We start from the raw sequence: 15,828 nt of genomic DNA on the forward strand, positions 1-15,828 counted from the left end.
TGATTTTCTATGCTTTTTCGTATACTCTAATCCATTCTTTTTTTTATGATAACTTACATCAACTCTATAACTAGTCCATTTTTTATTTATATTTTTTTGTGCTTCTCTGTTTTTGGTTACAAGATATTTGTTTGTTGTATGAATTGTCAGGATTTTTAAAAAGAATAGGATATACTAGGGTAGGAAGAAACATTGGACTTTACATTTTATTGGTAAATAGTAGTTTTGCTGTTTTTTATCTTTGTAGTTTTGTATGAACAACAAAATTTTGCGAATTCACTTGAAGACTATTCTGTCAAAATATTGTTGTAAAATTGTGTTCCAACTGGTCGCCTGGGTTCCAACTGTGTAGAGCTGGATCTTTAAATGTGTAGCCGTTGCCGTTGCCGCTACCAGAGTTACAGCCACTAACCTAATAGCGATCTTAAAATCAAATTGGCTACGCGTGGCTACGGCTTTAAATCTTTAAACCACAACTCATTATCATGTAGATAAAGGACATCCAGTCTAGGGTAGTGTAATCAAAGATTTGGCTGGCAGTTGGATGTCTTTATTTCAAAGGAGAATCTATCTTCATTGAGAGAATTAACTATGTAATAATTAAAACCCAATATACAACCAACTCTTTGAATGCACGATGTTTATCTTAAAGTCGTAAGGGAGAGCTATATGCTCCTTTAAATCTAATACAAATGTTACAAAAAAAATAACAAACAAACAGCGCATAACTTTTTTAATGAAGTAAAAATCTGTTAATAAGTAATAACACTACTTTTCTTACTGATACTTTTGCTTTTTGTTATTAGTGTGGGAACAATTTAACATTATTTGGTAATTTCCCTTTCATTTGATATTGGACCCTAACTAACCCCTCCATTTGCCTCTACCCAAACACTATTATTCTATTGTATTCTCTAAAAATATATATTGTTGATTAATAATTAAAACAAGAGAAACAATTTGCGTAAGTAACGAAGACACAAAATAATATTAATATAAAAAGAGAAAAATTGACATTTATAGGACTCTATTCAATCTAGCAGCTACATAAATAAAATATTTTAAAAGATAGGGAGATTTTTTATGTGTTTGTGGGTAAGGTTAGGTTAGGTTATAATAAGTACTGGGTAGCCCTGCTAGGTAAGGACAACCCGCACGGGTTAGGTATAAAAAAGCAGCATAGTCAATATATTTTTACATACGGGCAACGGGAGTTATAGAGAAACTTCGCTTGTTTAATAGAGGGGCGTTAAAAGGTGACATATTTGAGAACAGAAGGATCTTGCCACATTTTCCTTTCTAATAGGCTTGATATCATGCTTCACATGCACGGATATAAATAAATATAATAAAATTTTAATGGCCATTAATCAGGGTTGACTTAGATAACAATGCGTTGTTAGTACATCTAGAAAACAATCCTTCAATCAAAAGGCGGATCGTCTGTAGAAGGTGGGTAACGCTTTAAACACAACTCCTCTCCACGACACCTTGAACATATTCTGGGTGTGAATTGTAGTGTAACCCACTTAATCGTCCATGGTATTAAGTAAGGTAACACCCAACAGACAACCAACTCTTTGATTGTACGACCTTTTTCTTGATTCGTTGAAGTCTTTACTGTGCATGGTAATGAATTGTGCCTCCTGTTATGGGCCAATTCATTCTCCCTTATCTAACTATTAATGTCCCACACTTAACATAGCAGCAGTATGAACCATTTCTAACGTCTTTAGTTTTGACGCAGTGTTGAGCGGATGTGCTGCATGTTAAGTCACGGTCTCGGGACTGTGTAAGCCATCGTGACTTTATGTTACCTTGTGCATTAATATCAAAGGACATATCAAACAAAAATGTTTTTATTTTAGTTTTTTATTAACTATCCTCTTTCCTTGATATATGGTTGAAAAGCATTATGATATACAGTACATTAACTCGTTTATAATTTGTCATTTTATTTCGAGTTAATCAAACCCTAAAGTTATGGGTATTATTCAGAGTTAAAAAGATCTACGGGAATCTTTTTTAGCTAAGCCCTATCTTACCTAATTTCATATTAAGCATAATTATTAGGCTTATTAATTACCAGAAAATCTGTAAGTTTATTTCAAACATGTTAACTTTTTTGATATTTTGACATTCATTTACCTTGATTTTGGTATTCCAGTTTTGCAGATATCTTTCATTTTTCATAAAAAATTATTTGTAATACTAGATAAAAACCCATAAGTAAAAAAATCTATTACCAAAAAACATCTATTGAATTTGCAATTTAAGTTCAATAAAATTGTGACGCACTAATGGAACACTAACTTACAAACTGCTAAGTAAAGAAAAGCTATGCTGTTAAAAATTAGAAAGACAAATGTATTTTATAAGGTACAAACAGATTATCATGACTTTTTAAAATTACAAATTCTTTTTACTTTCAATTTCTATTTAAAACATCATTTATTAAAAGCGTAGCCTTATGCTTATATAGTGTGTCAGTAGGTCCGACTGTCAGTAAGGTGTATATCAAACTTACAGCTCTAATTGAAATCTTTATTTTCACATCCAAATGCCAAATTATGTTGATTCTTATGATGTTTGGGCATAATATATTCTCAGTTCTCAAAGAATATTTTGTTTTATTAACATGTTTGATTGGGCTTCATTTCTATGTCATCCTTGTTTATTTATTATATCAGAAACAGTTAGAAAAGCCTTTGACATATAATCAACTATAAACAGTTAGGTACACGAATTATTAACTCATAATTAACTCTAAACAGTTGGGTATACGAACTATTAACTCATAATCAACTAAAAACAATTAGGTACCCGAACTATTAAAACATGATCATCTATAAAGAGTTAGGTACACGATCTATTAACTCATAATCATCTATAAACAGTTAGGTACATGAACTATTAACTCATAATCATCTATAAACAGTTAGGTATATGAACTTTTAACTAATAATCAACTATAAACAGCTGAGTTATCGATCTATTAACCCATAATAAACTATAAACAGTTAGGTACTCAAATTATGAACTCATAATTAATAACTTTTAATAGAAGAGAGTAAAAGTAGCTTTATTTTTTTATTCTCATATTTTTTTCTCCTATTAAAATAGATTGCGGATTTTTTGTGTATATATATACAATTTTCCAAAGAGCATCCAGTATAGAACTTACTTAATCTGCCAGTCCATCCATGGTTCATGTAACAAAACACATATGTACACATTTGATGAAGGTTTCGTGATATTCGATGATTATTCTTTTCTCCTGTTCGTCTGTCCTATTCTCTCTTTCTTTGCATTGTTCACTTTTCATGACCACTAAACATTTGCTTGATTAAATTTTTCCAATTTTGTTGTGCTTCGCTACTTATGGATGTAGCCATCCTTGTTAGTTAAAAACTAAATTAATTATTGTTGGTTCTTCAGATGATTTACTTGAGACTAGAATGAGATGTTAAATTGTAAAACCACACTTCCCCATGTAGACAACAACAAAATTCCTTTCTCTTTCAACTTTCCCTTTCTATTGGCGATGCTACTCTTGAAATCAATTTGTCTGTCCGTAACGCTATGGAAGATATGTGATTTTCTTGGTTGCTATTGAACATATACAGATGATATTCCTATGACATAAAGTCTATAAATTGTTTTGTCTGTCTTTCTTTCAGTTTTGCTTCAATATACATTGAATGGTTTCGTGATTTTCTCTGAGTTTTTGCAACACCCCCTTTAAACAGCCTTCCTTCGCTCCAATACTGTTTACACCCGCTGACATAATCCTGTGCATGCCACAAAAAAACTCCATGGATTTTCTTGCAAGACAAACCCACATATCTAAAACGTATAAAAATATATTCGAAAAGTTATAGCCTTAAAGTCACTTATTTTGTTTAATGATTTAAAGAAAAGACATGTTGTAAGTTTTGTTTTCTATTGATTAAAATTCAAAACTGATTTTCTGTTCTGTATTTTGATGTGTTATTCCTATACCTGTAATATGTAGTCCAAATAATTCTTCTCATTGAAAACAAAAAGGACTTTTTGCTAAAATTTTCTGAATGAATCGCAAAATTTTAATTGCAAATTATTTTTATCATTTTTGACAGAAAATGTGACATTTCTGCAAATTTATGAGAAAATTATTTTTTTTCGTGTTTTAAATAAATTAAAACAATTAAATTTCACTTTAAACATTGTTTAAAAACATTACAATACATAGTAAAATCTTTTTATTAAGATTGTTTATATTTCTACCAATTATTATCCTACCAATAATTAACTAAAAAAGATAGTAATCTAAAATTGCGCATTTAGTCCTGTCCTTCCGAAGTTACTGGGATAAAATAAATAGTAATTTATCTCGTATTATAGATAGCTTTCCGCGGATATTTCAATTTAAGGTTTAAAACAAGTCTTACTAACCCCGAGGTGCCGAAGGTCCGGACTAACAAAACTGTTATTGATTCTATAATTTTTTATTTAATATTTGTGGAAAATTATATGTAGTTCGATGCTATACATATTTTTCAGTCTGGCTGAGAACCGGTTCAAGTGGATATTAATTGGTTTCGAAGCCATACTGGAAAAAAAACTTTTCTTGGTTTTGTGAAATTTTCTAAATAAAAAATGTCATCCTTGTTTATTTTGAGTTTCTACGTATAAAAAAAAACCAAATAGTTACTATTTTATATGATTTTATTATATACAATTACTAAAACAAGACATTTTTATGGGTAAAATTTTACAAAAACAATTGATGTGTAAATTTATAAAAAATGTACAAAAAATTAAACTAACTTTGTTAGTATAAACTGTTTAAAATATTTAAATAATTAATGTGTTTGTATTTATAAAATCATTTTGCCAGTAAAGGGATGGTTGGGGAGCATTAAATGCCAACAAATCATCATAACTATGCATAAAATATTTATCTCTGTTCATTGGATTGTCACCAAAAAGAACCCGAGGTTTTCTAGCAGGAATTGGTGGCAGGGGGGTCGATAAGATGGTACATTTTTGGCTCTTTGAGGAAGTTGGTGTTTTGGCATTTAAAAACTGCAGGGTTTGCGGTAAATCATCATAAATTTTAAAATCTGGAGGAGTTTCAATGTTGATATTCCTTTTTAGATTTGCCAGGTGACAGTTTACCTTTAGAGCTGAGATTGGGGTGCTTTTCTTGAATATTAACTTCCTTTTGGCTGTCTTCTTTGTGACACTTTTTGGTAGATTTTTCTTGCTGCTGCGTGTTCCATAATTGATGTGTTGGTTGTCCTGTTGGTTGTTGCCCTGCTGGTATCCAATCCACACAAATTCTGGACTTTTCTTGGATTTACAGGTGTTGAATGTTGATGAGACCGGGGTCAGGGTGCTGCAGGTCTTGGCTCCGCTACTCTTACGCTTCAGTATGCTTGGCAGTCTCAATACAATTCTATAATAGAAGTATAATTATAAGCAAATTGTGATACATACATACAAGATCATAAGTAGAGCAGTTATAAAATTCAGATTTTATTCTGTAATGTTAATTGATATTTTAAAAATAATGGTTATTGGTCAATCAAATAGAAATGAGGAAAAAAACAGTTATGAGGTCGGTACAGATAATTTTGGAAATTTGTATTTTTTTTATATATTTTCATGCACTCAGACTAACATCAACTATGGAAAAGTCTTGATTTTCTCACCTAATACGTTTAGTAAGTTTAAGTTGCTTCTTAGACATCTTGGATGTGAGGATATGTTGATGTTTTCCTAACCAGATCTCAACTGATGAAAATTTAGCATAGACCACCTTTTTAAGTGAACCAGACAGGTAGTAAGCGCGGGGGGGATTAACATAAAATTACCGCTTCCACCGATTAAATACCAACATTTTAACTTCCTCTGCCCACTTTTAGGGTCCTTAACAAAGGGGAAGGGGTAAAATGGGTGGAGTTTTGAGTTTAGAAAAGGCGGAGATTTCTACGGCGGAAATAAAGCCAAATATTGACTTATTGAAGATTAGATAATTAGAAAGGTAAGCAACTCTGTAATCATCATCAATATGTTTTTACTACTTTGAACAAATTGATTTTTTTGGGCTTATTTCAATATTAGACATAGTGTTATAAGCGGAGCATCGATATAATTAAGTCAGAAATGTAAAAGAACTGTTTTAAGTAATATAGTAAAATTTTAAAAGTGAAGATTGTCTATAATTAGGGGTGGTCAATACGTCCGTCCGTAACGGATGGCTCTAGAATTGTTCTATCATGCAAGTAAGAAATCTTACACATTTATTGTTCCATCGATTTAAAACATAACATGATTATTTATGTATCAGTTAGGTACGACTTAGAAAGCGTAGCAACTCTAAAATCGTTGCTAGAAAGTCTGTACTGTTATTCAAAACTTGATTATTCTTTACAAATTTTTGCAAACAATTTTTGTAGCAGCAGCTTAAATTGCCTATAAAAAAATTACGCTATACAATACGAATGACCAATGATAGGTCAGTATACATTTCACAATTGGCCAATGAAAATGTATAATTGCCTATCATTGATCATTTGTAAGACCTTATTTTTTATAGGCACTATAAGCTGCTTCAATTTTGTATAATAAAACTTTCAAAGCTTTGCTTTAATGTATGTTGTCATCCTAGTTCTATAAAAAAAATGAGGCCAAGCTACTCGATAACACCTAAACACAAAATAATACATCTCTTATAATATGACAAGTGTATAAATATTTTATATTCCTGTAGTCTTCATTTACCCATAAAAAAAGATTATCTTTTTTAATGTCGTATTTCTTGTCTTTTTGTTCTAAACATTTAGAGTTTCTTTAGTATTTTGCTACAATAATACAAGCACAGCTAAAGATAATTGAAAATGCCTATGTTCAAATTTCCGAAAAATCTGAAGGATTTATTACTTTCTTTAGTATATTTTTAGTAGTAAGATTTTAGTAAGTTTTTTAAGGATCTCGCATAACATCTAAACTAAATAAGTTTTCTAACTCTATTAAGCTTTAGGACGTTTTTTTTGTTTTAAAAAATATTTTTTTTTGTTTTCTAGCTACGTTTCCCAATTTTGGTGTTATCCTTGTTATCCCGCTTTTCCGTAATTTTTATAGTGGGTGGAGTTTTTCCTGGAGCCGGAGGAAATGGCAAAGGTGGTTAGCAACATATTTGACCGTCCTAATACAGCTCCTCCCACCAAGCTTTGTTTGTGACCCGCCCCTTAACTATGTATGATTGTTTATGTAACCAACTACAAAATTGGTAAAGAGGTAAAAGTCAGAGCTCGTCAACAGAAATTGCGCTAATCCACGTGGCTTTGTTGAATGCAGGAAAAGAGGGAACATTGAACTGTAAATTACACTAGTACCCAAAGTTGTACAACCAAATTGTCTTTTAAAACTTTATTATAGCTTTGCTACACAAAAATATACCTAGATAATTAAATTCACAAAACCTCTCACAAAAAAACAACCGTCCATCAGATAATTTACCATTCACCCATAACGGATTATTACAGGCGGCCAAAAGGACATTTTGAATTAAAGAGTACCTTTGCTACAATAAAGTCCTAATAGTTAGCATATACTAATGTTGATTAGGTCAGTATTGTCTTAAACAATGCAAAATCCTGACAAAATCATCAAAGATTCAAATAACATGTTACCCCTAAAAATCAATCCATCCACCAAACTGTAGCCCGGCCTTAAGTAGTATAGAGTAAGTCTATAAACAATAATTGAAAATTAAAATAGTTATCTAACTCATCGTATTAAAACAACAGCTTTCCACGGTTATAAAAATATAAAATCACTAGCTGCTGCGCTCCTTACATCTAGGAGTTAGATTTTCAACGTTAGAGTAGAAAATAGTCTTAAACCAAAGTAAAAAGCCATATGGGAACTAAATAGCCTGAAACCATCCAGAGACATATAAAATCTTCTATAAAATGAAGAACTCAATCTGCACAGTAGTTATAGAAATATCAAGCTGCAGACAAAAAAACTTCGCTACTTTATATAATAGGATAAGATAAAGACAAGGGTCGCTCAACTTGTGGGAATAAGCCTAATTTACATCTAGTTTAATGACAACTTGAACAATGAAATATAATTTTTCATGGGAAACGGATATTTTAATAAGATTGTTATTGTAATTTGAAACTGTAATATTTACGACAATTCTTCAGTTTAATATAAGTTTTATTTCATTGAACATTTAACATAATATTGAATTAATTTAATTGTATTTCTATGAAATTATTGTAATTTGCCATATCCATGCTATCATTAAACTGATTCACAGCTAATTATCTAATTCTAAAGATCTAAATTTCAGATTATCTTTAAAACCAAACAAAAAACATGTCCTAACAGCCAAAATAGAATAATGAAGAAAATATTATATTTGTTCGTATTGATAGGTAAGAGGACAAAACATTTCTATACATCTTTAGTAAGATCTTTAATTTGACACCTTACTTTTTTAATTCTATTGAGTAATTATTAAAAAAATCCATTTTTTTAACCTAGGAGACTAAAAACTTTGAACTTAAATATATCATTACACAAGCATAAGAAATAGGTGTTTATATATACTCTTAAAATGAGAAAAATATTACAAATCCATTCTAAGCAAAATTGAAATAAAAAGTTTACAAAATAGTAAATAAACTACAATAAAAGAAATTATATGAAATTATTATACGGGCAACCATCTTAAATGTTGTTTTGAGAGTAAAAATGGGAAGGGGGTAAAGAGGGGGTTAAAGTAAGTGTTGCCTGTTTAATATAATATGTTAGGCCATTTTTTTATTTCATTTGTTCAATTTTGCTTACAATGGATTCGTAATATTTTTCTGATTCTAAAGGTATATATAAAACCCATATTTTTTATGCCTGTGTTAGGATGTACAGGGTGTTTTTTTAATGGAACAAAATATGCCTTAAAAACCGGTTTTTCCAAAGTACCTATTTTTGTAAGATTTTTGGATCATGAACAATTTTAAGAGTGTGCAAAAATGCTTACATTTTTGAAATTCAAATTGCGCTGCTTGTGATAATAGTAGAAAAATGTTATGCATATCGTTAGAATCGTCATAAACTCTAGTTTTTGGGTGTTTAAGAACTATTCCTGTGCTACATATAGTTTAGGTGCTATGTGGTAAAATATCCCAACTTACTCAAAACTTTTAACCTTTCTCACATTTTCCAACGTAGCTTCTATACTACAAATAGCATGAATAAGATACATATATCCAAAAACTAGAGTTTATGACAATTCTAACAGTAAGCATAACATTTTTCTACTATTGACACAAGCTGCACAAATTTATTTTTAAAAATGTACACATTTTGCACACTCTTTAAATTGGTCATGATCCAAAAATCTTCCAAAAATAGGTACTTTGGAAAAACCGGTTTTTAAGGCATATTTTGTTGAAAATCTACAAGTATTTTTATCTTATACAAAACTCCCCAACCCAATGAAGAAATTAAGATATAGATTATTAATTTCTGTCAATGGCAAGTGGGTTATATTAAGCAATACTTTTGTTCCATTAAAAAAAGCAACCTGTATTTATGTTCAAAGTTTTGATTAAACCGAGGTTTTAAAAAATCGATTTTTTCAATAATTACCTGACAGAATTCAAAAAGTAAGATGTCAAATTAAAGATCTTACTATTTTTGTTCATAATGGCAATTTTCTTCTTTTTTAGTTTTGTTTTAGTACCTTAAAACCGATGTAATAATCTTTTTAAAAACTTAAATTTCTTAAGAAATAAGAGGTCTACAAAAAAAACGATTGCATATCTAAATTCTATGGAAAATTTTAATCTACCACTTACTAAAAACACCAACTAGCTATTTAAAAAAAAATTTAAAAAGTTAAGACACCTTCTTTACCTAAAATTTAACCGTACTAATTAAAATTAACATATATTACAAATTTGTATCACTGTACCTCTTTGTTATATCTAATTACTAGCACTTGGAAAATGTATCACAGCTCAAGATGATTCACAAACAGTAAACCCTATAATACCAACTGATGATACACAAACTGTAAACCCTCCAATACCAACTGATGATACACAAACTGTAAACCCTATAATACCAACTGATGATACACAAACTGTAAACCCTATAATACCAACTGATGATACACAAACTGTAAACCCTATAATACCAACTGATGATACACAAACTGTAAACCCTATAATACCAACTGATGATACACAAACTGTAAACCCTATAATACCAACTGATGATACACAAACTGTAAACCCTATAATACCAACTGATGATACACAAACTGTAAACCCTATAATACCAACGGATGATACACAAACTGTAAACCCTATAATACCAACTGATGATACACAAACTGTAAACCCTCCAATACCAACTGATGATACACAAACTGTAAACCCTATAATACCAACTGATGATACACAAACTGTAAACCCTATAATACCAACTGATGATACACAAACTGTAAACCCTATAATACCAACTGATGATACACAAACTGTAAACCCTATAATACCAACTGATGATACACAAACTGTAAACCCTCCAATACCAACTGATGATACACAAACTGTAAACCCTCCAATACCAACTGATGATACACAAACTGTAAACCCTCCAATACCAACTGATGATACACAAACTGTAAACCCTTTAATACCTACTGATGATACACAAACTGTAAACCCTATAATACCAACTGATGATACACAAACTGTAAACCCTCCAATACCAACTGATGATACACAAACTGTAAACCCTCCAATACCAACTGATGATACACAAACTGTAAACCCTCCAATACCAACTGATGATACACAAACTGTAAACCCTATAATACCAACTGATGATACACAAACTGTAAACCCTCCTATACCAACTGATGATACACAAACTGTAAACCCTATAATACCAACTGATAATACACAAACTGTAAACCCTATAATACCAACTGATGATACACAAACTGTAAACCCTATAATACCAACTGATGATACACAAACTGTAAACCCTCCAATACCAACGGAAGAAACACAAACAGTTAATCCTCCAATACCAACTGATGAAACACAAACAGTTAATCCTCCTATACCAACTGATGAAACACAAACAGTAAACCCTCCCATACCAACTGAAGAGACACAGACAGTTAATCCTTCACCACCACCAACAGACAGCTCTACTGTAGCTACTACACTTTCTCAAACAAATAGCCCATTATCAATTCCAACTGTAGCTCCTACACCCTTGCCTACAACTAGCCCTACAGAAGCCTCAACATTTTCTCAAACTGGGATTCCAACAGCAGCAACTATACCTCTACCAACAGAAACTCCAACTGTAGCAACTATACATCCACCAACAGGTAATCCAACTGTAACAACAATACCTTTAACTATGCCTTCATCTACTAAAGTTCCAACAGTAAATCCCCCCACAGACAGTGTCACTGTTAATCCTATACCTCCTCCAACTGAGTATCCAACAATTATTCCAATAGTACCCTTCACATATAGTCAAACCATTCAACATATGTCACCAACTCAATCAAATAATATTCAATCAACAATGCCATCTTCAACACTCTCTTTAACTAACAAACCTTACATTGCTTATGGAACAAATGATTATTTGGAAAACCCATCTAAAGCAACTACAGAATACTATTATATTTACCCTAATATAAACAATCTAAACAATACAACAACAATTACCTACAAGAATCATTTACAGTCCAAAGAAATACAAGTTCTTGATTCATTATACGACTCCAATAGTGGACAATACACAGGTATATTAAAATCTTAAGATTATAAACTTATTCAGAGAAATATTAAAAGTTGTCTAGACTTTATTATTAAAATCTATTTTAGCTGATATGGACAGTTTCATTAAGCTTACAGGATCAAACAGGAAAACTTTATTATTTTCTAAATAATAATATAAATTTGTTTTATTACAGTAGTTGGATCATGGAAAGAAAAGGAAGTAGTGGATTTTGTCGTATTTTCTAAGTAGCTTTTCTCCTATTACTAGCCACTGCAGGGGGCTCTAACCCTGCAAGGCCAATTTCCTAAACCTGCGGGGCAATAATTAACTTTTATCTAAACCTAACCTAAAATAACCTAACCCATGAACCCAGTAGTTTTAAAAGTAAATGAGAAAATAATTAAATTTATTGTTTATAAGTGAAAAGTGCTGCAATGAATGGGCAACAAAACTAAATGGTTTAGTTTACTGTGTTGCAGCTGAAGTTTATCCAAACAGGTAAACTGCTGGGATTAAGGGTTGGTGACCTTAAATTATAAAAACAGTGTGTTTTCTTAATAAATATGATTTAACACTTTCCCCTGTCAGAAACGGTCTTTTAAGACATAATTTGTTGAAAATTATTGAATATATTTTTATGATATAAAGCTTCCCACTTTCTGAAGGAGTAAATGGGTAAAATTAGTCAATACTTTTTGTTAAAAAAAACACTTTAAAATCACAAAATTAAATTATGTATTTGTTGTAGGTTAACAAAAGTTATTACTCTTCCAAACAATTATGAGATGAAATTCACTTTCATGAACAAAGGATTTTTATGCCAAACTATCTGATTTTCACAAAGTTTTCCTTTTTTCATTAGTAATGTGAATGTTTTTTTTTAATCAAACATTTTTAAATTGATAGTTTGCATTGAAAAATAATAGGTGGAGATATATTTCAGTATTCAAGTAATAAGGGACAAGCATTATTCAAAACTTTATACATAAATGTAAGAAAAACACAATAGTTTTTTCTATCATTTTTATTTATGATGATAATTTTTGTGATTCAAATAACAACAATATATTTGATTTTAATTGAGTTCGATATTCATTAAAGGTCCTATGTTTTAGAATGAGACAACTCCCTATATAGAAGGATTTATATTTATGGAGGATGGCTTACAATATTACCTATTCCAATGCTTTGAAACCTTAGATTATGTGTGGATAGAAAAACAGGAACATATTCTTGTGGTAATTGTAATTTTGAAAACTTAGAGTAGAGATATAATGTACATTAGTGTCATAACTTATGATACCTTTTGTGCCTTTTAACACTACCATAAGCAGTATTAAAGTAATTTCAGTCAGCTGTAAACAAAAAAGACCACAAGGAAAAAAGTACATCTGCATATACAAGCCTATACACCAAACAAAATATTGAAACTTTAACTAGCAATGATATTACAACTAAGGAATATATTGAAGCATCTACAAAACCAGAAATCAATACACCAATGAGACATTATGATGAAAACACTAAAATGGACTATATGAAGTCAACTAGTTATAGTAATGAGATAACTACCAAAAAGTACAATACCTATTCATATGCATCACCATATGCTCTAGATGAAGTAATGACATCAACCCAATCCTATGACAACTATGCTAAATTGGATGACACAAAACCAATTACTAATGGCAGTAGATCTCAAACAACAGGATATCCCTTACAAATGTTTACAACCCCGTATATGACAAATGAAATGAAAACTACTTTTCCATATAGTAAATACACTAGACCAGATAGAAACCTAAAAAGTATTGCATATGAAGTTAATACAGAAGAAAATAAGCCTTTGGATTTTTCATCTGAACATGTTGAAGCTAGCTATGTTCCTAAATCTATTACATATTCCACTATCAAATCCAAAATCATGCCTGAAATATTGTATTTATTAACAACACCATATAGAACAAAACATCCCAAGGTAAAATCTACAGATACCTACTACAACCCCACAACTGTTGACTACATCAAAAACATAAATACATACAAATCATCAGTTGGTTTTAAAACATTTGATAAAAACACTTTTACCTCAAATGAAAATATTAAAGATACCCTATATCCAATTGAAGATAAGGATAACCATAAATTTACTTATGAAAAAGAATCTTCCAATAACTATGAAAAGTCTGGGAATAGTTATAATACTAAATCTGAGCCTGATGACTATTTGATTGAAAATCAAGAAGACTATAGTTATTGATGAACATTTTTACAATAACATTGAAATAGCTTTGTATATATAGATTTAAAGATAATTATTTAATACTTGAAATATATTTTACATTCAACTCCAATTACATATTAAGTTTAAGGAAATTACATAATGTTAAATATTTAACATTTTTTTGTAGTGATAAAAGAAATAAAGATTTAACTGAACAATGATCATTTTATCAAACATTAAAGAATTACTTTAAAAAAATAATTTTAATTTAAATCAAATTGATTTATATAGAAAGTATAGGAAATGTTGTCAATCTGTGAATAAAATGCAAAATTATATACTCTAAGATGCATGAATGGTCTTGCTATCCTATATAGATAATATAAAATCAACAGACAAATGCTTTGCAATCAAGTTAATCCATGTTGGGTTAGATTGTATAAAAACACTGTTTGTTTAGCTTTGCAGTTACCTGTGCATGTGTGTGTGTGTTGCCATATGGTTGGGTTGGAAGCCTGTGGACCTCCGACCTTCTTAATAACTTTTAGACCTGAATTTACAAAAAAAAAATTATAAATTCTTGTGTGCTTTAAAGTATTGTAATTCATTTAATTTTTGAACTACAAATGTCAAACTTTCAAAATTTGTTTTATGCTAATTAGAAATCATTCTAATCTAATATATTTTAAATAAAAAAGGCAATAACTAGAAGAGACACCTAAATCTAACACCCTGAAAAGTAATATTTAGTTTTAATTGAAATAATGAGTATGCTTTATAGGGCGGGACGATTTGCCATCTTTTTTGGATTTTCACATTAGTACACATTGGCAAGGGTTACTGGGCCAATATAAAACCCTGTGAAACTTGAAAGGGTTTTTTTAATCCAAAAACATCGGGCGGTCGGGAGGTATAAAAAGTGCCCACCCCCTTATAAAACCAAAAATTGAAATTCCTACAAACACAGGCATGTTGCATATCAAAATGACCGCATTAAAATGCTGATTAAGAAACTGAAACAGTTTTGAAAAATATTGCTCTTAGTTCAAATAAGATCTCATTAAGTATTAGGTAGTTTAGTCAAAATCATTTATTTTGGTAGGTTATTTGAAAATCATTTCAGACTGAATCAATATTTTCAAAACGGTTTTCAGATATCTAATGAGCATTTTAATGCGGTCATTTTGATATGCAACATGACTGTGTTTGAAGGAATTTTTGGATCTACTGCAGTTCATGGTAAAATATTGCTGGTAACGAATGCTTCCTGTTTTCTGGCAATATTAGAAGCTTCCTGGATCTAGCATAACAAGAAATATTGCTGGAGCTACCAATTTTTAACTTTCCTGGTTGCTGGCAATTTATACATATTCCTGGCACTGGCATGTTTGAAATATTCCTGTTAAAAAGCAATATTTCCCTTTTTAATTCCCATTTCCCTTTTATTACACTTACCCCGCAATTAGAGGTTGATAAGATTCACTCTACTCGAAGTGGCTTTTTTGGCATGTTTGTCTGATGTGGGAGGGAGGGTAGTGGTGTTTCTCTGTACTAATTGGGGGAGTTAGGAAAGGTATAAATTTTGCTCCGTTCTACAACAATTTAAAGTAAATTAAAAACCTTAAACTGATCAAATGTATATAATGAATTAGAGAGAGAGAGGGGGGGGGGGGTGAGACAAATATGATAAATATTCCGTATTTCTGAATTTTATCTACAGTTAATAATAAAAAGTTTACGTAGGCGTAAAAAGTAACAATATAAAAGTAGTTAGGAAAAATGGTAATAGG

At 30.6% G+C, this 15,828-nt stretch overlaps 1 protein-coding gene across 2 annotated transcripts; it reads left to right on the forward strand.

The window, feature by feature from the left end:
• Positions 1 to 8,320: 8,320 nt before the first annotated feature.
• Positions 8,321 to 14,256, forward strand: LOC145311917 (uncharacterized). Of its 2 annotated transcripts, none has more exons than XM_080150960.1 (8): positions 8,321 to 8,435; positions 10,001 to 11,836; positions 11,919 to 11,956; positions 12,233 to 12,312; positions 12,563 to 12,622; positions 12,739 to 12,805; positions 12,930 to 13,052; positions 13,166 to 14,256. In XM_080150960.1, exons 1-8 carry the CDS (start codon positions 8,402 to 8,404, stop codon positions 14,072 to 14,074), a joined length of 3,147 nt encoding a protein of 1,048 aa, XP_080007086.1. In that variant the 5' UTR covers positions 8,321 to 8,401; the 3' UTR covers positions 14,075 to 14,256. The 2 variants fall into 2 exon arrangements, with proteins under 2 accessions (XP_080007086.1, XP_080007087.1); XM_080150961.1 differs by having other exon boundaries at positions 12,930 to 13,034; positions 13,163 to 14,256.
• The last annotated feature ends 1,572 nt before the right edge of the window (positions 14,257 to 15,828 follow it).

Source organism: Acartia tonsa, chromosome 2, assembly GCF_053477335.1.
Source record: "Acartia tonsa isolate MP-2025a chromosome 2, ASM5347733v1, whole genome shotgun sequence".
NCBI lineage: Eukaryota > Metazoa > Arthropoda > Copepoda > Calanoida > Acartiidae > Acartia > Acartia tonsa.

Bases quoted from the DNA above. Each gene is read 5' to 3' on its own strand.
- LOC145311917 (XM_080150960.1), top strand. From the start codon at position 8,402: ATGAAGAAAATATTATATTTGTTCGTATTGATAG. The intron at 11,837-11,918 runs GTATATTAAAAT...AATCTATTTTAG, and splicing joins CAATAGTGGACAATACACAG to CTGATATGGACAGTTTCATT. The intron at 12,623-12,738 runs AGGATTTTTATG...TTGAAAAATAAT, and splicing joins AAATTCACTTTCATGAACAA to AGGTGGAGATATATTTCAGT.